This window comes from Hibiscus syriacus, unplaced genomic scaffold (genome assembly GCF_006381635.1).
Source record: "Hibiscus syriacus cultivar Baekdansim isolate YM2019G1 unplaced genomic scaffold, ASM638163v2 tig00111342_pilon, whole genome shotgun sequence".
NCBI classification, from domain to species: Eukaryota; Viridiplantae; Streptophyta; class Magnoliopsida; order Malvales; family Malvaceae; genus Hibiscus; species Hibiscus syriacus.
Genome location: NW_024063066.1, coordinates 120,778 through 145,704, shown reverse-complemented (window position 1 = coordinate 145,704; position 24,927 = coordinate 120,778). Strand labels below are relative to the sequence as shown.

The following is a 24,927-nucleotide window of genomic DNA, read 5'->3' as shown; positions in this document are numbered from 1 at the left end:
TTAAATGACACATATCACGTTTTGGTAATTTTAAATTTAAAAAACTTAAATTTTATTAAATTTTAAAAAAACAATTTCTTTAAAATTACAAAATAAACCCTAAATTTCTATAAATCCCATCCCCAAATACCCCCTAAATCCCTAACCCAAAGTCTATCATCGTTGTTAGCGAACACCCTCCACTATCGGCGAAACTCACTATCAACCACACATCGTGAGTTGTCATCGTCAAATCTCACCAATGGAGGAGAAACAAATGGAAGAGAAAAAGGTTGACGGAGTAGCCTGCCCCGTCATCCCTCTTCAGTGTCATCCGACCCATTGTCCCTGTTTAGTGTCATCCCTCTCCCTAGTGCAAAGCCCCCTTGACGAAGCCTAGGAGCCCATTCATCAGATTCTAGGAGCAGTCGTTGGCGACTTGAAAAAAAGGATGAAAATTTGGGGTTGTTTTGTAATTTCAAATAAATTAGAGGTTTTTTTATTAAAAAATATTTCTAAATTTTTATTTAAAATAAAAAATTCAAAAAATATAAACATGGCATGTGTCACCTAATATACTTTTTTAATGGTCATTACAATCCGTGTACTTAAAGTGATAATATTTGAAATGTTAGGTACCTGAATAATTAAAAAAAAAGAATATATAAGTGTTTTAAAAATGGTATAATTTCAACAATTATTTTATAATTAAGCTCATTGTTTATAGGAACTCTGCCCGTGTGGATGCATCGTAGGAGAATGTCGAGAGCACATACTGATTCCTGAACTTATCAGTCAGGAGCCAAGTCTGTTTATAGGAACCATCGGAGAAGACGATGGTGGGGAGAGCAAGTTCATTGCCTGTGCAACAAGTGTCATACAATGAACCGATAACCTTGGTTCATGGTGAAGCATACTCTTCACCGATAAAAACCCTGAAATTTGACAACACTTGCTACATTTTGGCTGGAGATTAATTAAATCTCAACAAACTTGTAAACTTGCAACATTACTTGAAAGACCGTGCTGCCTACATTCTGACAAAACACCATCTGTTCTGAAATATGTTTAAAGACCAACAGCATTGGATTCCCGTGCTTATCAAACCTTTAAGTTTTGTCAGGTCAATTAAAACTCCTTTTTTATAGCAGAAAATTCAAGTGGGTCTACTAGGAACAAACAGCAGCAGCAAATATCTTGAGCAAATCTGAACCACTCATGGCACTCAGCAAGAACCAAATCTCAGAAACAGAAACGCAATGGCTTCCATTGCCAAGAAATTGAAGAATCACTATACTTGACTAAGCAAATTTTGTTTCATAAATCAATACGTTAACAATCTTTGTTTCCTACTGCTGCAAATACAAGATCTGAAAAGATGCTAAAGAACACTGGGAAAAAACCACCCCAAAAAAACTCACCAAAAATTAAGCAAACTGAAGGCCAAGAGATTCGCCAAAGCTCCCATCACTACACAAAAACTACCCATCCTTGGTGGTGCCATAGACTTGAGCTTGATCCCTTTCTTGTTAACCTTAATACCACTAGCGTTGACCGTCACATCTGCTCCTACCCTTATCCTATGCCTCTTTGTATACCAGAACATGATCTTAAACTTCACCGACGTCGACAAATCCACCCGGAAAACCCCCGTTCCGTTGTCGGCAACCGCCTGCAACGCCACCGTCGTGTTAGCGGTCCCCGTACCGTCCTTTTTAGCGTTCTTTTTGTGACCCTGGTAAAACGCCGGCACCAGAACGTTGCCTATGACATGACTTCTGTTCGAATAATCGAAAACCGTGACGTTCACCGGATCGTACTTTATCCCTTTGTCTTTGTTGGGGTTGCTTAGCTTTAACGTGAGGTTTAAGGTGGTATCGTTTGGGGTGTTTAAGGTTTTGTTAAGCGAAGGCAAGTAGAATTTCTCGATGGAACATTTGGGGTTCGAAGTACGTAGGCTTAGCCACATGAAAAGTGCTGTTAGACCCAAAGTGAAGACGAATCTGCAACATCCTCCGATGGTATCCGACATGCTTCCCGGTGACTGATGATTGGTTTCTGTAAAGGGTATTTATGAGAAAGAAATGATGGGAACGAGGGGTTAAAGCCCAAAAGGAGATGTTGCTTGAAAAGCATATTATAAAGAAATATTTGTTTGCCTTTCCCTAGCTTTTCCTTATAGAATAATAATAAAGTTTTAAGTTCCATACATTATTATAATACAATACCATTTTTTAAGTTAGAATCTTAACATTAATAATGAAAAATAAATTACAAAAAATATTATTATAATAAATTTTTGTAAAATTCCATCTAAATTAATAAATTTTATATTCGTAATGTCTAAATGTATTTTAATTATAAATTTGATTATAATTTTATAATGATTAATTTTAAATACAAAAATAATTAAGTATTATACATGATAATATTTCCGATTATTGATTAAATTAACTGATAAATTTGAATATGAATCAAATTATTTATACATCATATTTTCTAAAAATAATAGTTAAAAGGGTAATTATACCATTGACCACTCAACTATGTAACCCTTTTACTTTAACCATTGATCTTTTAATTTTGTCAATCAAACCACCTAACTTTTTAGTTATTTTCTATCAAGCCACTTATCGTTAACAGTTACATGAAATACTAATGTACTAGTTAACGAAATTAGCACAATTTTACATTTAATCCTCAATATTTATAAATTCTATTAATGTGGTAGGGTTTAAACCTAGGTACTGTGAGTTATGAATCAGCACCCTAACCACTAAGCTAGACCCTCCGGTTGATTAATAGTTGCAGAACGCAAATTACATATTGTAACTAATATATAGACTTTCATATTGTAACATATTTTTAATAAAAATAATTATATATATATATATATGAGATTATTAGTAAAAAATTAAAATTATTCAAAATTTTATTGCTAAGTTCAATACATATATATATATATATATATGTTTATTTTTATTAAAAATGAATAAATTATTTGACAAATTTAACACTAATTTATATATAATCATAAATTTAAATTGTACAACTTAAGTAATAATTTTAAAATTTTTATTAATAATTTCATATATGTATTTTAACTCAAAAATATTTAAAAATTTAAATTATTTGATAAATTTAACAATAATATATATAATCATTAAATTGATTTTTTAATTTAAATAATAATTTTATTTTTTATTAATGATTTTTTATATTTTAAATTAATTTGTTATCATGAAAAATCTGACCTGAACAGTGCATAAAAAACCAACCAGAACCCATTTTTTTTTTAAAAAATCCGACCCGATCGAGTCGGATCAAGTCGGAACCCGTCGGGTTCGGGTTCGGGTTCGGGTTCAGTTGTCATCCCTATTGACATCGCCACGACTGATCAAGATGATGTTTATTTGTTATCATGATGATCTTCCCTGCTTTGGACCCTCAGATTGATTTGTATACATGTTTTGTGTTCGTGGATAATTTTCTCACGTCGCTTGACTCTGATTTATGATTTGTCGGTGGTCTTTCAATAGTTTCGTCATCTTTTGTGGTTTGTTTGCCGATGCAGTCAGATTTGTTCATATCTTTATTTTGTTCGAGCATTGGTTAGTTTTTTAACATTTTCCCTTTTTGGTCATTACATGATTTAGGTGGCTAATTTTTGTGTAAATGGTTATATGAAGATGCCCTAAATATAATTTAGTTTATGTTTATAATTTAGCTTACGTTTACGATTATGCTTATAAATCTTCATTGTAATTCTAGATATTTTTAATTTTTAATAAAACTAGCGGCTTCCTATAAATAAAAAACTTTAATCAAAAGTAAACATATGCATAGAAATTGTATATATATATATATATATATATATATATATATATAATATACTTATATGATATTATGGTGTATTGAAGATTGAAAAATCTAATCTCTATCATCTAAGATCTCAAAAGAAAAATTATAGATGATGAATATGATATTCGATAAAATTATTACTTCAGAGCAAGTCGTACTGATAACGTGTTATGAAAATAATCTAAACGAAGCAATAAGAGGTACATGAAGAAGAAAAAACATAAAAATAAGTGAGAGAGAGTTGTATTATTATCTTAGTCTAAGCTGTGTAAAACGCTTTTTCTGAATTCTATATTTATAATACCAGGAAGTCGATATCAAATAGAGCTATAATCTAATGGATATTAAAGCCATAATAATAGAGTATATCAAAATTCTATATTATAAATATAGATAAAGATAAAAATATATATTTAAGTAAATAAATATAAAGCATAAATCAATTTTATTTAAATTTAATACATTTTCAGTATTTCTATTAATATATTTATTATTCAAGAAAATAATGAAAAAGGAAAAGCCAAAAACGGCAGCTTCGTTGAAGGCAAAATACCTTTCCTAAATCTCAACGTCAAAGGAAAACACTAATCTTAGCGTCTAATCCACGTCATCAAATATTCTACTAACACGTGGCTTCATACCCTTCATTAATTTCCCCTACTTTTCTTCATTAAGTCGGCAATGTCCCCTTATAAATTAATCATTCTTTTTCCTCTTATTCTCACATCAAAATCAAAAGCCCAAATCTCTTCGCTCCTCTTCTGATATTTGTTCGTCAAAGCTCTCGATTCCAATTCTCTCTCTCCCTCAATCGAAAGGTAATTTTCTTCTGGTTTTCATTTGTTTACCCCTTTTCAGTTCTTGATTTCTTATTGTTGTCGAATTTTGCTAGATTTTTGTTTTTTAGGGTTTTGGTTTGATTACTTGATCAATTCGAGCTATTCCGGGATAAAATTTTAGCATCTGTTTGTAAAAAAGTAATTTTTTTTCGAATTCTGGTTCATCAATTCTTTTTGATTGGTATTAATATGATCGGTGGGATCTAGTTAGGGTGGTTAGACCAATTTGACGGTTATTGTTCATGTTCTTTGATTTATTATATTGAATACTGTTGATTTTGATCTTCGATTGATTTGCCAATTATTCATTAATTTATATCTTATATGCACACGTGCCAAGATGCTATACTATTGTATAATTTTAGATGTAGATATGATATATGCCAAATTTAATCTTCGGAACTTCTGCTTATGTTTTTTAGCTATCTGTTTTCTTTTTTGGAGGGTAAAGGTTATAATTTTTATTCAAGCAAAGGATATTGGAAAATATAAAGTAATCATGAGTTATTTTTCTTGCATAACAGATGCAGATATTTGTGAAAACTCTTACCGGTAAGACCATCACTCTGGAGGTGGAAAGCTCAGACACAATTGATAATGTCAAGGCCAAGATCCAGGATAAGGAAGGGATCCCTCCCGACCAACAGAGGCTTATCTTTGCTGGAAAACAGCTTGAGGATGGCCGTACACTTGCTGATTACAACATCCAGAAGGAGTCTACCCTACACCTTGTCCTTCGGCTGAGGGGTGGTATGCAGATTTTTGTAAAAACACTTACTGGAAAGACAATCACCCTTGAGGTGGAAAGCTCCGACACAATCGATAATGTCAAGGCCAAGATCCAAGACAAGGAAGGGATTCCTCCAGACCAACAGAGGCTTATCTTTGCTGGAAAACAGCTTGAGGATGGTCGTACACTTGCTGATTACAACATCCAGAAGGAGTCTACCCTACACCTTGTCCTTCGGCTGAGGGGTGGTATGCAGATCTTTGTAAAAACACTTACTGGCAAGACAATCACCCTTGAGGTGGAAAGCTCCGACACAATCGATAATGTCAAGGCCAAGATCCAGGACAAGGAGGGCATCCCACCGGACCAGCAGAGGCTTATCTTTGCTGGAAAACAGCTTGAGGATGGTCGTACACTTGCTGACTACAACATCCAAAAGGAGTCTACCCTACACCTTGTCCTTCGTCTCAGGGGTGGCATGCAGATCTTTGTGAAAACTCTTACTGGCAAGACAATCACCCTTGAGGTGGAGAGCTCCGACACAATTGATAATGTGAAGGCTAAGATTCAGGACAAGGAGGGCATCCCACCGGACCAGCAGAGGTTAATTTTTGCTGGGAAACAGCTTGAAGATGGCAGGACCCTAGCAGACTATAACATTCAAAAGGAGTCTACCCTCCATTTGGTGTTGCGTCTCCGAGGTGGCATGCAAATTTTTGTGAAGACTCTTACTGGAAAGACTATTACATTGGAAGTTGAGAGTTCTGATACAATTGACAATGTGAAAGCTAAGATCCAGGACAAGGAGGGGATTCCACCAGATCAACAGAGGCTGATCTTCGCTGGTAAGCAGCTGGAGGATGGGAGGACACTTGCCGATTATAATATTCAGAAAGAGTCGACCCTCCACTTGGTTCTTCGTCTGCGTGGTGGGATGCAGATTTTTGTGAAAACCTTGACTGGTAAGACCATTACATTGGAGGTGGAGAGCTCCGATACAATTGATAACGTTAAGGCCAAGATCCAAGATAAGGAGGGAATCCCACCTGACCAGCAGAGGTTGATATTTGCTGGAAAGCAGCTCGAGGACGGGAGGACTCTTGCTGACTATAACATTCAGAAGGAGTCAACCCTGCATTTGGTCTTGCGCCTTAGAGGAGGGATGCAGATATTTGTCAAGACCCTGACTGGAAAAACTATCACCCTGGAGGTTGAGAGCTCGGACACAATTGACAATGTGAAAGCAAAGATCCAGGACAAGGAGGGGATTCCCCCAGATCAGCAGAGGTTGATCTTTGCTGGGAAGCAATTGGAGGATGGTCGTACTCTTGCTGATTACAACATCCAGAAGGAGTCCACTCTGCACCTTGTCCTTCGCCTCCGTGGTGGTCACTGATTTGGGTTATAGTACTAAACTGCCTTTGATGTCTAATATAATGTAGTATAATATTCCTTGAACTTTATGTGTTCTGCCGTTAAAGCGGCAAACTCCTCTATTAAATGTTTCTTATCTTTTGTTGGTGTTCGTAGTGGTTATATAACCACATTTCAATTACTATATTAAATAAAGCTTGATATTGCTCTAAAATTCCCCTTCTTAATTACGTGTACTTTCATGTTGCAATTTGTGTTTGTAATTCAATATATAATCAAAGGGAAGTTATTGTTCTTTAACCAAAAATAAGGTTGCAAAAGTAAATATTAAAGCAGATGAGAAACTTTTCATAAACAATTAACAAAAGTGCCCACGATGATGAGCTTTTATTACAAGGAAAGCTAGTCACCCCGTAGTGTGGGAGACATTTAGCATTTATTCTTCAGCATTTTATCTGCGGCTATGGTCCTTTAGGCCCTGTCGCGAGAAGGAAAATCACACCTCCTAGGCTGCATGTCACATTTTGACATAATTTTTTCAGCAGCCTCATAAAGCTCTTGCATCTCTTCTCTTCCCATCTGTCCTTTCATCTGTTGCATCGCCGCGTGTTTTAGACCGGGGCATCGGCATTGGTTATCCATCTTCTCTAGATGCCAGCAACAGGAGTCAAGGTACCTGTTGCATTGTCTATTGCACCTTCTGCTGCTGCTGCTACAACTGCACTCTTCCTCCATGTATTTCTGGCAGTCCTTGAGATGGTCTTGCTCCCTTATCTGCTCTTGGCAGCTGCTCTGTGATCGCCTAGACGGCCTCCATGTGTCCTCCTCATCGACAGTCACGGTTGTGATCGAAGCATGAGCGACGAACAAAACGAGGGCGAAGGTAGCTAAGTAGACTGCGAGCTTTGCCATTGTTGAATTACAGGTAAGTGGGATATATATTTGGTTATAGGGTTTTGATGGTGAGAAACAGGGCGGGGAGTGATGGCTATTTGTAGGAGAGCTTGAACCTTTGCATGGAGAATACGTGGAATGGTGGAAGTAACACGTTGTTTAATCTTTGCATGCGAAAATGGACATATTCTGTTCGTCTTGTTATGCAAATGCCTTACTGTGATCTGCAGTTCTGGCTCTATCCCTTCTCTCTCGTGTATGTAAACTGCCTTGTTGGGATCTGTAATCATGTAAGGTTGAGTTAATTTATATTTTCTCCTAAAGTGATTTGGTGGTCATACGTTCGACCCCTTGGCAAGTGTCTCGACTTTGATTTTCCTCTTCAGCAAAGAGCTTTTATCTCAGTTTTTATAGTAACACGGTGGTCACATGTGTCATATCTTATTAGAGGATGTTACACTTCTAGAGAATACCTTTGAAGATAACCTAGTTTCCGTTGAGATTTGATAATTATTGTGCATAGACAAGATTTGGATAGGATTCCTAGCAGATCTATGTGATGTATTAGAATAAAATTCAAATTCTAAATATTAGCTCTATCTTACCTACCTATCTACAAATAACTATGATGACTCCATGTACATGCTAACGTGACTAAAAATAGACTGGAACCCTTTCTACCCACGTCGCCTATGTATCTTCCTCATGTCATCATTTTCTTCCTCGTGAACATTTTCCTTTTATACAAGAACACTAGCCTACGATTGACGTTCTTTTACTAACTGTGACTATCTCCTTTCAAATTAGAAAAGGTGAATTATCGATGTACCCAATTTATTACCATTAATAGAGGGCATATGTTTATTTAAAAAAATTGACATATAACCATACTGACTCAGATACAATTAGTAACGAATAACAGCATACAAACCTAAATGGAAGTTTTTCGATTTCATTAATTATAGTGCAAACGACCTAAAAATATAATAACCATTAGTGTAATTAATCTTTTCTTGTTGGGTTATAACAAAAATAAATAAATACAAGTAGCATATGACTATCATATACACATTGATGCCATGTGAGCTACTCACCTTTTTCTCTGAACCCCCAGAAAGAAAAATCACTTTTTTTTTTCTGCAATGCAAGCATGCTTGTGATGGTGGGTCCTCAACCCTGACTCCTGATGCATAGTTTTATCAGTACCACACTGCATTTCTGGTACCCCGAACCACCATTGTTTATCTTTAGATTTTCATGCCTTGGGTTTCGATTTCTGGTACTAAACTTTCAAGTTTAATGGGTACTAATGGATACGTGAATTCAAATAAGACTCAAATCAAAAGTTCAAGTTGCAAAATTCAAGTCTGAGCAGTAATATCAGTTAAAACCAAGAGAATCGTCTGCAGAAGATTGCAGATGAACAGCAGATGAAAATATTTGTAAATCTTTCCAACTGGAGATGTACAACAACCTTTTGGCTTAAAGTCCATGTGTTGGTCTAAAAATCTTTATCAGTAATTGAACACTACATTTCCACCTAACATATACCATCACCAAGCTCCATATTCTATTTGCCCAACTAACATTCTATTTTTCCCAACTAACATACAAGAGAATGTTTTTTCTTTCTCTTTAGTCACTGGAAACAGTATTTAAATGCATGTCTCAGCATACCCGAACTCATAATTTCTCTTCTGCTACAACTGGAATTAATAAATGGCCGAATCAGAACATTCTTCTAGTGAAAATGCATCCATGGACACCATAGGTAAGAACCCTAAGCCATGTTTTTATATTTCATTACTGTTTGGGATTTTCTTTCTTCTTCTTCATTACTTTTTTTTTTCACCAGAGGAGCACAGTAAACAAGATTCCGAACTGGAGTTCTCAGATGATGAGGAAACGCTGATAATCAGGATGTTCAATTTGGTTGGAGAAAGGTAAATCATGTAAATATTTCCATAACGCGTGAGAGTTTTTGTATCTTTAACATTTGTATGTATCAGGTGGAGTTTGATTGCTGGGAGAATTCCAGGAAGAACAGCTGAGGAGATTGAGAAGTATTGGAACACAAGATACTCGACAAGCCAGTGAAGAACATTCTGGGATTTTGCTTAACTTTGTTTTTTTTTTAGTCTCTGGAGTTTGATTACTGGATTAATTACTGTGTTTGTTGTAATTTGATTAGAAGTATTGTTATGTCTTCTTAATCATGCTTAAAACTTAATCCTTTTTCCTACGTTTCGTGCATGGATTCCCATGCATTCAACATTCTAATGTGATTAAAATTATCCTCATTCCACGAGTATAATATTAAAAATGATAGTTCAGGTACTAAACACGTAATTTACCCTTTTTATTACTTCCTTTGATCTTGTGGGTGTAAAACTTAAAATTATCCTCATTCCACGATTGAAATATTAAAGCTATTTTCGATTTAAATTGTTTTTAATTCTACCAATGAATTTTAGTTTTAAGTGTTGGTTATTAAAATGCTAAAACAAGATAACATTATTATTTTGTTTTATAAACTTTAGTTTTGTATCAATTTGGCCTATACATAAAATCGTCAACTCCTCAAACCGATGTTGTTCGTCATTTATTGTCAATCATTGGTCATCAATTATGACAAGAACAATAACAAAATGATTGTATTTGACTATCTTTTTTTTATAATCGGATTGATTTTTCATAAAATTCATAAAATTTGATGAAAGTTAATTTAAAAAATTTATGTTTTAATGTTCTAATTTCCTTCGGTGATCGTCTAATAAGACTAATTTTGAGATATTATATATGTCTTCTCAAAAAATATTTTTCATGGTTTAAATTTTCGAACAATTAATTCAAATATCTGTTATAGTTTAGAGTAATAGAAAGGATAAAAGAAGAAGAAATTAGAATTGAGAGATTACAGATAGGAGATACTTCATTCATTACTTGAGAAATCAATTCTTCTTAGCCATTATTTTATTTAGTTACAGGGCTATAATTGTAATTTAAAATGTGCCAGCTGTCAGTACTCTATAACAGCTATAACTAACTCATATTCTCTTCTCTCCTTAGATCCTGGGCCATCGAACTTGGGCTCATTCCTCTCCTGCTGGACTGCAACTCGGACGGTCCACTCCCTCTTGACTCCCACGTTTAATCTGCTCCACATCAGAAGGTAAATATCTCATTCCCTCTTCTTTTACTTTAATCCCTAAATCCCTAATTTCAAATCCCTCTCTTCCCCCGATCCCCAATTCTACCTCCTCAAACCCTAACGCTTGACCTCCTCTTCCCTCAATTCCTTCGTCATTTCCACGCTCTTCTCCTCCTACTTTAACAATACCCGCCGCTGGAATCGATCCTTGACCCCAAGGATCAAAGCCTGGAAATTGCCCTCGCAAAATAGTATAATCTTCCCATGTATCATTGGTCTCATCAAGGTTCGTCCATCGCACCAACAACTGTGTAACATGTTTGTTTTGTCTGTTGATAATCCTTCTGCCCATCACCTTGTAAGGTTCTATTGTTATCTGTCCTTCTTCGTCCATTGCAGGAGGAGTCGTTGAAGAGACTGCTGAGGGCCCGATGTGTTTTTTTAACAGACTTACATGAAAGACTGGATGTAGACGTGATGATTCAGGTAAGTCTAATCTATGCGCAACTTCCCCAATTTTTTCAATAATTTTATAAGGGCCATAAAATTTCGCTGCTAGCTTTAAATTTTTTCGCAGGGCCAAGGAAGTCTGTCGATATGGTTGCAGCTTCAGGTAAACTGTATCTCCGAATGTAAAAACCCTTTATGTTATGTTCTTATATGCTTTTTGTTTCATCCTGTTGCTAGCATTCTCCAATTGTAGCTTTACTAACTGTCTAATGTCCTCTCTGCTTTTCATTAAATCATGAACTGTCTGTACATGAGAGTTTGTCTGCCAAACCATAGTAGGAGGCTTATAACCATACAATGCCTGAAAAGGTGTAATTTTCAGGGCAGTATGGTAGGTAGTATTATACCACCACTCTGCATGAGGCAACCACTTAGCCCATTGCTTAGGTTGAAAAAAGCATAAACCCCTTAAATATTGCTCCAAACATTGATTTACCCTTTCTGTCTGACCATCAGTCTCAGGATGGTAAGCTGTGCTGAACAGTGTAGTAGTTCCAAGATGCTTCATTAGTTCTCTTCAAAAGAGACTAGTGAATGTTTTATGTCTATCGGAAATAGCTAATTTAGGTTGACCATGTAACTTGTAAACATTATCAAGATAGAGTTTAGCCACCTCCACCACAGTATAGGGATGAGACAATGCCATAAAATGATTGTATTTTGTGAACTTATCCACCACAACCAATATACAATTCTTTCTCAAAGAAGTAGGTAAGCCATCAATAAAATCCATAGTAACCACATCCCAAGCTTGTTGAGGAATAGGAAGGGGCTGTAGCAGTCCTGGTTTAGATATATGCTCAACCTTAGTTTACTGACAAACTGTACAACATCTTATATAGTTGACCACCATTGCTTTCAGCCTAGGCCAATAAAAATAGGATCTAATCCTCTGATATGTAGCTTGAGTCCCAGAATGCCCTCCATGAGGAGAATCATGTAGAACTTGAAGAATTTGGAGTCTAAGAGACCCATTAGATCCAATGTTAACTCTGCCTCTGAATCTTAGAATCCCTTTTGAATATGTCCAATTAGGAGCAGGAGTAGGTGTTACAGATAATAATTTGATCCAATCAGCAGCCAATATGTCATCCTTATAGCTAGTTTCAACTTCATGTACCCAGCTAGGAATAAGCAAAGTAGTTCCCATGGCCAAACAGTTACCAGTATCTTCCCATTGCCTTGACAAAGCATCTGCTACAGTATTAGGTTTACCCCTTCTATATTGAATAGTATAGTCCAACCCCAGTAATTTAGTCAACCCTTTCTTTTGAATTATAGTGGTCAATTTATGCTCCAATAAGTACTTTAGTGGTTCATGATCACTTTTAATAATAAAAGGCTAACTCTCTAAGTAATGCCTCCACTTAGAAACTGCTAGTAAAATAGCAAGATACTCCTTTTCATAGATAGAGAGGGTAGCATGTCTAAGACTTAAGGCCTTACTGAGATAGGCAATAGGTCTGCCCTCTTGATATAACACAGCACCAATTCCTCATGAGATAGCATCTGTTTCCAAACAGAAACTTTTGCTGAAATCAGGTAAAGCCAAAACTGGAGCCACACACATAGCCTGTTTTAACAATTCAAAAGCAGTCAAAGCTGCAGTATTCCACTGAAAATTATCCTTAGTAAGCATTTGAGTTAAAGGCTTACTAATGGATCCATAGTCTTTAATAAACCTCCTGTAATAACCAGTTAAACCCAAAAATCCACGCAAAGACTTCAAAGATTTAGGAAGGGGCCAATTCTTCATAGCTTATATCTTACTAGGATCTGTTGCTACTCCTACTGTAGAAATAATATGTCCCAAGTACTCCACTTGGGTCTATCCAAAAAAACACTTGGACATTTTTGCAAATAGTTGATTGACCTTCAAAATCTCTAAAACTAATTGCAAATGAGTAATATGTTCTGCCATAGAATTATTGTAGACCAATATATCATCAAAGAACACCAAAACAAATTTTCTAAGAAATGATTTAAACAAATCATTCATTAGTGCTTGAAATGTAGCAGGAGCATTAGTAAGACCAAATGGCATTACCTTGAATTCATAATGCCCTTGATGAGTTCTGAATGCTGTTTTGTAAATATCCTCTTCTTTAATTCTGATTTGCCAATAGCCTGACCTTAAGTCAATATTGGAAAAATAAACTGCTCCATATAATTCATCTAATAAGTCCTCCACCACAGGAATAGGAAACTTGTCCTTTACTGTCAGATTGTTTAATTGTCTGTAATCAACACAAAACCTCCAAGTCCCATCTTTTTTCTTTATCAATAGGCATGGAGAAGCAAAGGGACTCTTGCTAGGTTGAATAATGGAAGATGATAACATTGTAGAAATCTGTCTTTCAACTTCAGTCTTCTGGGTATGAGGAAATCTGTAGGGCCTCAAATTAACAGGACTAGAACCAGGTTTGAGGGAAATAGCATGATCATGAGTCCTTGTAGGAGGTAATCCTTTAGGTTCCTCAAAAACAGAGTTATACCTCTTTAAAAGAGGTTTAAGAGCTGTAGGAACTGACTTAGGAGTTTCAGTCATACTCAACAAAACCACATACCCCAAAATAGCTGCCTCAGATGCTGTCATTTTTAATAAAGTAGCACCTGAAATCTGCTATAACAGCAGTGAAGGTTGTTGTCCCTGTATAACAATATTTTCACCTTGATGCTGAAAACTCATTGTCAGTTGATTGAAGTCCATCAAAATTGGACTATATACCCTCATCCAATCAACCCCTAAAACCATATCACTGTCTCCCAATTTAAGGAGTCTAAAGTCATGTATAAAAGAGTGCCCTTGCATCTGCCACTCCACCTTGTTGCATCTAGCTGAACTATAGAGCTGTTGGCCATTAGCTACTGTAATAGCTAAATGATAGGGAGTTAGAACCTGAAATCCAGCATCAGCCCATTCTGGTGTCAAAAAGCTATGTGTACTTCCACTGTCAATCAAAATATTCAAAGGTATGCCTTGTATTGTTCCTTGAATCCTCAAAATATTATGACTAATACACCCCGTAATAGCATTCATAGATATCTCTAAGTTTTCCTCTTCTTGTAATAACTGTTGGTCTGAATCAATAGGAACTGATTTTGTAGGAATAGGATTGTCCTCTTCAATCATCATATTGAGGTTTCTTGTTTTACATTGATGGCCTGGCTGAAATTTATCTCCACACTTAAAACAAAGGTTGTTTTGTCTTATGTACTCAATGAGAGTCTGTTTAGTATTGGAATTTGGGGAGGATTTAATAGGTAGTGGAACTGAATTTGGCTTGGAAGTATGAATGGGGTTTGGGTAGGGTGGGCTTTTAAAGGAAGGTCTCAACCTTCTACTTTCAAACTCCAAAGACAACTCATAGAGCTTAGCTTGCTTGCATGCCTCAGATAAATTTTTAGGATCTAAAGCTTTTACTCTATGTTTGATGTCATCTCTAAGCCCACTTATAAAAGTGACACAAAAAAATCCTCACTCAAGGTAGGATTTTGTAATAACATGTGTGGTTGTAACTCCTGAAACCTTTCTTGATAGTCTTCAACAGATCCCTTCTGAGTAAGCTTAGTAAATTCCTCCACAATGTCAGAAAAAAACCTATCACTGAATCTATGGCACAAATCAGCTTCAAACTCATGCCAAGTTACATGATGCTTCTGCATAATATAGCCATCAAACCAAATTTTTGCTTTTCCTGTAAGATACATAGTAGCCACTTCTACCTTTGATCTACAGAAACATTGCATAAAGAACAATACTTGAGACACTTCTGCAGCCACCCCCTAGGATTAACCCCCTCAAAAAATGGCAACTCTATTTTGGGTCTATGCCACATAGTCCCTGAACTGTTAAATGAACCCCCTGCTCCCCTGTTTTCAGTTTCCAATCCCAACATAACAGGTCTATTATTAATGTTTTCACCCATTTGATTCTCAGGTCTAGGACTGTTCTTAGGGGCTAAACAAGCATCAGGTTTATCCCTCAAAATTCTAGGTTCATCAATTTTATAAGAGAATCTGGATTTATCCTTAACTACAGTCACCAAAACAGGATTTTTCTCCCCATCTTTAGAATTATTAGGAGTGTATACCTGATCCCCTGCAGATTGCTCTTGTTCACCATTTCTTCCAGTTAAGATCTTCAGGATATCTTCCACATAACCGTGATTCGTGACCATTCTTACCTCCAATGCAGTGATCTTGTTTTCCTGATTCTCCCACCATTTAGGTGGATTAGTCTCATTTTGGCCTTGTTTCACCAAAGCAGCAAGGTCTGCAATTTTTTTCTGAATCCCAGCTAAATCTGCTTCTGCCATCGATTGGTTCTTCTTTGGTATGCCCTAAAAAATTTTTGCCAGAATCGTAGCTCTGATTACCAATTGTTATAGTTTAGAGTAATAGAAAGGATAAAAGAAGAAGAAATTAGAATTGAGAGATTACAGAAAGGAGATACTTCATTCATTACTTGAGAAATCAATTCTTCTTAGCCATTGTTTTATTTAGTTACAGGGCTATAATTGTAATTTAAAATGTGTCAGCTGTCAGTACTCTATAACAGCTATAACTAACTCATATTCTCTTCTCTCCTCAGATCCTGGGCCATCGAACTTGGGCTCATTCCTCTCCTGCTGGACTACAACTCGGACGGTCCACTCCCTCTTAACTCCCACGTTTAATCTGCTCCAAATCAGAAGGTAAATATCTCATTCCCTCTTCTTTTACTTTAATCCCTAAATCCCCAATTTCAAATCCCTCTCTTCCCTCGATCCCCAATTCTACCTCCTTAAACCCTAACCCTTGACCTCATCTTCCCTCAATTCCTTCGTCATTTCCAAGCTCTTCTCCTCCTGCTGTAACAATATCCCTCAAAACCTCGAAAATGATATATTTTTTTATGTTTAATATTATGAGTTTTATTCTAAATAGATTTTGAGAAAAGTGATAAAAGGTGATGGGGAAATTCTATGACGTAAGTCGCATACTGCAATATATCATTTAAACGACGTACCGAGACATACCTGCCATAACGTTTCTCCGAGGGATCCGGTAGACTCAAAAAAATTAGTTTAGGGGGGAAGGCGATGAAATATGATTTTGAATAGATTTGCTCCAAATTGTTTAATAGATTTGTTGATAGACAACTTTGACTTTCGGTCACTGTTGATGAGAGTGGCGGCTCTGAAACTGTCGACAACAGTAGCGTCAATGTTCAGGCAATAGCAGTTCACAAGGGTTAGGGTTTCAGACCCTAGGTGAGTCGGGTCATCGGATCGGATCCGGGTCAGGTCTGGATCCTCTTGGTGTGTTTTTGAGTGTTGCAATTGGGTCACTGATTGGGGCTTCTTGTAATGGGCTTCGGGTGGGTTTAGTGCTTGTTCCGCTGGGCTTGTAATTTAGCCTACAAAATGTAAATAATTTTGTTAATAATAAAATAATAATAATAATAATAATAATAATAATAATAAAGTAATATTTTTGTATACCCGGACAAAAACGGGTGTCTACAATACCACTAGTTAAATTGTTCGTAAATATTAAAAAGAAATTATAGTTTTGTACATAAACTATCATTTTTATTTAATTTTAGTATTTAAACTTTAATTTTTTTAAATTATTGACGGAAATTCTTATGTAGCATGACATGTCGATATTTTTTAATTACCTCATCACCTTTTTTTTATTTATCATTATTTTTTAATTAATTTTATTCAATCAATTAGGTAATGACATGTGACACTACCTATGAGATAAAAAGATATATAAATCATTCTTGCTCTTAGTATGAATCGATCTTGAGTATCTTACATGCGAAACATATCACTCAACCATTGAACTAAACTAGTTATTTGTATATATTTCACCACATTTTGAATTTGACTTATATAATAATATCACCATGAAATCAACATTATTTTATGATTATAAAATTCAAATTTGGGACACCATAAATTTAGTTTTAAGTGGAAATTAAAAAAATTGACATGACATACTTCACATCACATTATCGTTAATGATTTAACAAAAAATAAAATTTATTTATTAAAATGAAATAAAAATGATAGTGTAAGTACTAAACGTATAATTTATCTTTTTAATATTTACTTAGTTATTTCAGTACGTCGTTTTAGTGGTATGTTGTAGTTTATGACAAAATATGTCTTAAAGTGATGATTTTAAACAATAATTTAAAAATAGGTAAAAAAATCTTAATTAAGATAATAAAATGGTAGTATGATATAATTTATTTTACTTCTACATAACACGTGTCATCATCAAAGTATTACATCATCCAACTATTAATATTTTAATAATTCAATACTTTAATTAAACTTAGAACTTAACATCAAAATTCAAATAGTTTAAATTTAATGATAAATACAAATCTTAAAATTCAAGGAAAATTATTTACCCTTTAATTTTTGACAAACATATTGATAATCACGGTACAAAATCAAACCAGAAGTAGGTGCGTGTTGATAATTTTAAATTTTTATGTATTTTTATTAAAATTTTATTTTCGTCCTTTAAAATTTTATAAGTTCAAGTTTATTTTTTTAAACTTTATAAATTTAAATTCATTCTTCTACCATAAAATTTTGCATCCGTAATATTTATATATTAAAAATGAAATCTAAAAGCCATTTAACCACTAAAAAAAATACATAAACCATTACGAATACTTTGACAACAAATCTAAAAACAGCAAAAATGAAAAACATTGTTAATCGACAAAACTAAAATAACTAATTTTCCATGTCCGAAGCAGCCGCACAAAACTAGAGGCAGAGAATTTAGCTACACTTCATATCCCTAATGTGCGTTCTTCTTCGTACCCCTTTTATCTCTAAACTCCACAGGGTTTCACTCGGAATTCTTTCACCGCTTCTCTTCTCCCTCCGCCGCGTAGTGGCTGCGCGGCTAACTTCTCCACCCCCTTTCTTTTTCCTCCGCCGTTCTCTACGTTCCCTGCATTGGCCAACCAAAAAACAAAAGGAGAGAAAAGCAGGCATGAAAGTGTCTGGGGTGAAACACTTATTTCTTGCATTAATTTTGATCCATATTAGAACTCACGTCTGTGATGGTGCTACGATCGTCGACGACTATGCCGACGAGGAGAAAAGGGCTCCGGCACCCCCGCCGGAAATGGACAATTGCAACGGCGTGTTCTTGAGCTATTCTTTTACCTCCAGGAGTAAATCGGTGCCAATCTTGAAGAACTTGTCGGCTCAGCCGTGGACGTTTGATTCCATGGCCACCATTGTGAATGCTGGGACGGAAGAGGTAAAAGGATGGAAGATGTATATCGGGTTTCAACATAAGGAGATATTGGTTTCCCTCACCAACGCCGTCATCATCGACTCTGCCGGGGATTTTCCGGTGGCGGTGGGGAACGGAACAACCATTTCAGGTTCCCCCAGTACAGACCTCAAGACATCGATTGACACCGCCGGGGATTATACTCAGATTGCCGTGCAGATTCTGATCAAGGGTTCCATGTTCGGGTTGAGCGAGAAGACCACTCCAATGCCCAAAAACATCTCTCTTGCAAATGATGGCTGGAAATGCCCCAAGAACACTAAATATAGTAAGCTTCGATTAATCCATTAATGATCATTATAATATATATATATATATATATATATATCGGGGTTAATTTCTCCTAGTTTAAATTTTTTAAAATATATAATTCGAACGTAAGAGAGACAAGGAGCACGTATGGCAAGATGATGAAATCGTCGTATAATCAACACATTTTTTTTTTAATTATTGTAAAATTCTGATAAATTCCTTGGATTAATATAACAATTACTTTAGATCATAAAATAATTTCTGATGTCCCGTAATATTGAATCAATTTACCCTGATTCTCTTGGCTAAATATCTTTGTTTTTCTTCTTCTTATTTTAACCCTTTTTTTCCCCTATAGAAACCTACATGCATGTATGTTGCAAGAGGGATCCGAAATACAAAGCCAAGAGCATCAAGAGCCAGTACATGCCCAAGCAAAACGGAGATCTGACGTTCACGTACGATGTTCTCAAATCATATGAAGGCAGCTACGAGGCACAAGTGACGATGGACAACAGCCCGATCGGCAAACTTGATCGCTGGAACCTGACATGGGAATGGATGAGAGGCGAGTTCATCTACTCAATGAAAGGAGCCTACACTCCCCGAATGGATTACTCCGGCTGCGTTTACGGTTTACCCGGAAAATACCTCACAGGCTTGGATTTCACTCGAGTCTTGAACTGCGACAAAAGACCGACGATCACCGATTTGCCATTGATAAAAGCAAACGATACCAAGGTCGGTAAGGTCCCTTATTGTTGTAAAAACGGGACTTTGTTGCCGCCATTAATGGACCCGAGCAAAGCTCGAGCTATGTTTCAATTAAGGGTCTATAAAATCCCACCGGATGTCTCTCAGAAAGTGTTGTATCCGCCACAAAAATGGAACATCACGGGCTATCTTAACGCCCGTTACAAATGTGGACCGCCGATTAGAATAGACCCCACGGAGTTCCCCGAATCGACCGGCCTCGATGCTAAAACATACGCCATCGCGAGTTGGCAAGTCGTCTGCAACTTCACGACGCCGGAGAGAAGAAATCGAGGTGTTGCGTTTCGTTCACGGCTTATTACAGCGACTACGCCGTCCCCTGCCCCACGTGCGCTTGCGGATGCGACAGTATCGACACCAGTAAATGCAATCCCGACAAGACGGCGATGTTTATCCCACCGGAAGCTCTCCTTGTTCCGGCCGAAAACAGGACGAGGAAAGCAAAAGCATACGCAGCGCTCAAACACAAAGAGGTTCCTCGTAAGTTGCCTTGTCCCGACAACTGCGGCGTCAGCATAAACTGGCACCTCAACTCCGATCACAAGAGCGGATGGACGGCGAGGATGACGCTTTTCAACTGGGGAGAACTTCCGTTCGTCGACTGGTTCGTCGCCGTCGAAATGAAGAAAGCATACAAAGGTTACGACCAAGTTTATTCGTTCAACGGAACCAAAAACCTGAACAACGTTAAGAACACAATCTTCTTCCAAGCATTGAAAGGCTTAGAATACTTGATGCAAGGGACAAATGGGACAAAAATCAAGCGATCCGAGAATCCCCGGAAAACAACAATCGGTGATTTCATTCACGAAGAAATACACACCCAATATAAACGTTGAAAAAGGCTATGGGTTCCCTTCCAAGGTGTATTTCAATGGCGAAGAATGTGCACTTCCCAGTAGTTTGCCGAACTCAGGGAACGCCTCTCGTGTTTCCATTACTACTTTCATCTTCGTAGCCATCGCCACTTTCTTGCTAAACCGCTTCCATTGAAGATATTTGGCTTTATGTTTTTTCTGTTAGCTTGTAGTATATTGGATTTTGGAGATATTTATATGTTTGTTATCTTTGTATTTTTAAATAATTTACCCTAATATTAAAATCACTGATCTTTTGTTGACCGGAAGTTTGAGTTGATTTATATGTTTTGGTTCGATATAGTATATAAACTTTTAATTTTTTTTAAAATCATATCTGATGTTTAATTTTTGTTTCGTTTTAGTACATCGCCGTTAAAAACTTAACGGGTGATTTCACAATACGCTTTTTTTTATGAGTAAATTACATCATTCATCACTCAACTATCTTCTCAATCATATTTTGGTTGCTAAAGTTTAATTTTTTAATTTAATTACTTAACTTTTAAATTACTCCTAATTTAATCACTCTAACTTTCAAATTTATTTTTTTAATTATATATTAATAAAATAATAAGAAAAATGTCATTTCATAAAAAAATATTAATAAAATAAATTAGAGTGATTAAAATAAGAGAAAATTGAAAATTGAGTAGTCAAAATTATAATTTTTAAACTTTAGTATCAAAATAGGAGTGAGAAGATAATTAAGTGACGAATGATATAATTTACCCATAAAAATGGAATGCATTGAACTTAAGAGTGAGGTACTAAAATGAATTTCCATTGCATTGAATGATGATGAAACACAAGATATATTTAAAAATAAGACAATGGCTGCCTATAGATTGGAAAACCAATGTTTCAGTACAAATGTGGAAGATTTATATATAATATAACAATTGCTTCAGTAGCAACATTTACTAGCTGGGACTTCATCCGGAAGTTCATCGTCGTCGTTTCTGAGATCGAGTCATGGCTTCCAGTGCTGCAATCTCTATAGCCTGGATTCATCTGGAAGTTCATTGTCACCTAAGCTCATCGCTGGAAAGAAATCGTCACACGGTTTTTAACTTTACGATTTCTTGTTGGCCTGCATTCGCAACATGGAGGAGTTTCGATGTCATGGATTTTCCGGTATATGTATTTTTCATGGAAGAAGCTTTAGAAATAAAAAGAATGGATACAAATGAATCATCCAGATGCTGCAATGCAAGTAGCAGTACCTTCTTTAAATATTTCTTGTGAAGTTTCAATGCCCCGATGCAAGCTTTCTTGGCATCCAAGTTTCCGGGCATGTCGTTCAAGATCTGAAAAAAATGTATAAAAGCAAGACAGGACAAAGCATTAAGATGACATAATATAGCCAGAATTTCAGCCGACGGAATTCTAAAAGACGAGCGTAGACCGGTTTAAGGCTTCATCGATGCCAAACCATCTATAAACATTTCGTAGTTTCGGAATTTCCTTAATTATCCTAAAGAGTAAAATTCTACGAAAATGTCATCTTACCTGAACTACATCGTCCAGACCACGAGCTTTGTGCAGTAATACCGAGCTATTATCTTTCAATACACTGGCAACAAGGAAAACCGATATGGGGAGGGGCTCACCGGAGCTTTTAATTTTCATATTGTCTCTCTCGTACTTCCCACACTGGCGGGTTGATTTCGGTTTTCCTTTGGAAACCTCGGACTTCTCCATATTTAATTCAAGTTCTTCATACATAAGGAACAAGTCCGGATCATATTCTAGTGCCCACATCATCTGTAAAAAGTTCAGGTAACCAGAATGACTAAAATTTCATGTATAGCGTGCTGGTACACACTACTATATGTTCCATGAAGTCCGGCACTGATTCGTATTAGTCACAAAACCAAACGTTTATGCTTAATAAATATAAGATGGAACTAATTACCCTTTCCAATGAATTATATCAGGTAATTCTCAAAGCAGTTTAGCATGCATTTTGAATTCGTTTCTATAAAATCAAAGGATCCTAGCAGTTGAACATACATACCTCCCATAAGTACAATGAATCACAAAACGAGAACTCTCGACGAAACAAGACCATTAACATTCGAATAGCAAAGAGATAGTGACCTCCACCAAGTGTCTCTGTAGAACCAATAATAAAAGGGAAATCATAATGCATAACAGCAGAGAATGAAAGAAAAAAACTTCATTTTGTACCAAAGTGCTGGTGAAGTTTCGGATCGATAACTTGAGTTACTGTGGCCAAATTACTAAGCTGTGTTACTACCCCAACAGAAGTCTCGGTGCATCTGAAATTTCCTCGCTTTACGATTTAAAACAGGAAACCGTATTGTAAGAAACCGGTCGAGGAAAAAGTGGAAACATAAAAAAGGAAAAAACGATGAAAGGTACCAATCTGCGCATGAGACGCTCAAAGCACCAAAATGCATCAGCTTCATCTTCGAAAAGAATAATCATGGGGGAGCATAGATCACTCATTCCTGCTCAACATTGTAATCGAATCTAGCTTTCAGAATTCCAATTAAAAATACAGATACAAAACTTCATGTAATTACGCACCTTGACAATATCCAACATCTGTATCTATCCAGGCATAAACAGAGAGTATATCCCAAAGTTTTGATAAATTCTCTTGATTCTCATAGAATACCAAATCCCGGTCGGTGCGTTTGACATCGAGACCTGAAAGATACATAAATACAAGGAATGCGTTCATGACTAAGAGAAGAAAGCCACAGACAGAAAAGAGAAATGCATTCGAAATAAGAAACAGCAACAAACTGACCTATTTGAGGCAATGTAAGCTGCCACTGGGTTACCTTCATGTCCAAAGGACCATTACCGATTGCCATTTCCGTGCTCTTAGCATTAGTATCTGAATAATTCATGACATATCAATACCTGGTTTATTCACTTACGGTTTTCCGTAAACAATTATCTAAACAGGTAAAGCCCCAGTTGCTTACCTAAACACACAGCAGGGTCTCGAATGGGTCGACCATCTTCGGTGATTACATGTGCTGTGATATAATTGCCACTTCCAATGATGGGAAACATTTGACTACATTCCTTCTTCCATCTGATATATTGCTCCCTGAGATATAGAATCGAGGGAACATCTTAGGGAACATTTCACTTTCAAGAAATGGTCCCTCAAGATTCGATATCCGAATAGTACGAGATCGTTAAACAGGATAAGCGTACTACCTTCGTTGCTGTCGTATCTGCTTCCTTTCATCGAATGTGCTCATAGGATCATAACATCCAAGCAGAAACTCCCAAACTTCTCCTCTTATCGATGGATGAATCCCCTATGTTCATGGACAAAAATAAATAAACGAACCCAATAGACAGAGACCGAAACAGAAAAGCATAGCTATGTACATGCATTTAACTCCGGAATACGAACTCACCCCTCGATGGATTCGATGTAGAGTTTTGCCTATATCCAATTGGCCATTTGGAGCAAATGCAGCTAGCCATTTTCTTACACTTAAAGTTTTACCAGGCTGCATAATCAAATAACAAAATCATCATCGAATCATGACACCCTTTCTACCAATGTACAAATTCAATACCAAATCTATAGATGATCATTATTAATCCCATCGAATGCAAAGCCCTCTAATGGATAAATTCCCTAAGGCTAAATCCAATCAAATTATAGATACAAAAACAAGATTTCCCCATAAATCCAAACAAAAATAAACATCAATGTAACCCCATTACATCAAATATGCTATCTTTCCATAATTTTCTCAAACATGGATAAAAAATTTCAGTTTTGTTCAATTAATAAAGAAAACAAACCCTTCATTCAAAAAAATAAAAATAAAACAAACCCTAATCTTAAATCTGGTTGCTGGAACGTCATTGCATTCAGGCTTGACCTGATAATAAGAATCAGCAGGTTCTGAATGAGCCCCCCACATTTATAAAGAAAAAAAAACTACAAAAAAAAAAGAGCTTCTTCTTTCTCCTTTTTGTACCCAGAGAATGGGATATACCCAGAAAGCTGAAACCTTTGACTGTAAGAGAAATTACCCAGAAAGAAAAATCAAAGGAAATTCAAGGGAAGGTCGAGAAAATGTGGGGCTCAGCCAAGACAAGTTCTTCAAAGACACAAAAAGGAGAAGAAGAAAAAAGCTCCTTTTGTTTTCGATACGAAATTGAACCAAGAAAGAAACTTGGTTTATTATCTTTATATGGTTGATGGTGATGATGGTGGCAGCCATTGTTGTCGCTAAGAAAGCTGCCATCTCACATCCACAAAGGATAATAAAAAAAAAATTAGAAAAACAGTTGGCCGTTGTATACGTTATTTTTTTACCGTCTCCCTCGTGTTCTGTACTTATCTCAACTCAACCGCCATTTTTCATTTTTAATGTA

General features: G+C 36.1%; 4 protein-coding genes and 2 pseudogenes across 5 annotated transcripts; 3 read left to right on the top strand and 3 right to left on the bottom strand.

Moving 5' to 3' along the window:
- Nucleotides 1-1,331: 1,331 nt before the first annotated feature.
- On the bottom strand, nucleotides 1,332-2,044 carry LOC120159164 (protein NDR1-like). The gene has a single exon (XM_039169821.1). It carries the CDS (start codon nucleotides 2,009-2,011, stop codon nucleotides 1,397-1,399), a length of 615 nt encoding a protein of 204 aa, XP_039025752.1. The 5' UTR covers nucleotides 2,012-2,044; the 3' UTR covers nucleotides 1,332-1,396.
- Nucleotides 2,045-4,559: 2,515 nt separating this feature from the next.
- On the top strand, nucleotides 4,560-6,924 carry LOC120159161 (polyubiquitin-like). 2 transcript variants are annotated; one of them, XM_039169817.1, is made up of 3 exons: nucleotides 4,560-4,658; nucleotides 5,204-5,848; nucleotides 6,077-6,924. In XM_039169817.1, the coding sequence occupies exons 2-3, from the start codon at nucleotides 5,204-5,206 to the stop codon at nucleotides 6,803-6,805; spliced, it is 1,374 nt and encodes a 457-aa protein (XP_039025748.1). In that variant the 5' UTR covers nucleotides 4,560-4,658; the 3' UTR covers nucleotides 6,806-6,924. The 2 variants fall into 2 exon arrangements, with proteins under 2 accessions (XP_039025748.1, XP_039025747.1); XM_039169816.1 differs by having other exon boundaries at nucleotides 5,204-6,921.
- A 330-nt stretch (nucleotides 6,925-7,254) lies between these two features.
- On the bottom strand, nucleotides 7,255-7,695 carry LOC120159172 (2S sulfur-rich seed storage protein 2-like). The gene has a single exon (XM_039169826.1). The coding sequence runs from the start codon at nucleotides 7,693-7,695 to the stop codon at nucleotides 7,255-7,257; it is 441 nt and encodes a 146-aa protein (XP_039025757.1).
- A 1,685-nt stretch (nucleotides 7,696-9,380) lies between these two features.
- LOC120159165 (MYB-like transcription factor ETC1) lies at nucleotides 9,381-9,775 on the top strand. Its single transcript, XM_039169822.1, has 3 exons — nucleotides 9,381-9,448; nucleotides 9,533-9,620; nucleotides 9,687-9,775. The coding sequence occupies exons 1-3, from the start codon at nucleotides 9,397-9,399 to the stop codon at nucleotides 9,772-9,774; spliced, it is 228 nt and encodes a 75-aa protein (XP_039025753.1). The 5' UTR covers nucleotides 9,381-9,396; the 3' UTR covers nucleotide 9,775.
- Nucleotides 9,776-18,228: 8,453 nt separating this feature from the next.
- Nucleotides 18,229-20,712, top strand: LOC120159061 (annotated as a pseudogene).
- A 765-nt stretch (nucleotides 20,713-21,477) lies between these two features.
- On the bottom strand, nucleotides 21,478-24,533 carry LOC120159065 (annotated as a pseudogene).
- Between the last annotated feature and the right edge of the window lie 394 nt (nucleotides 24,534-24,927).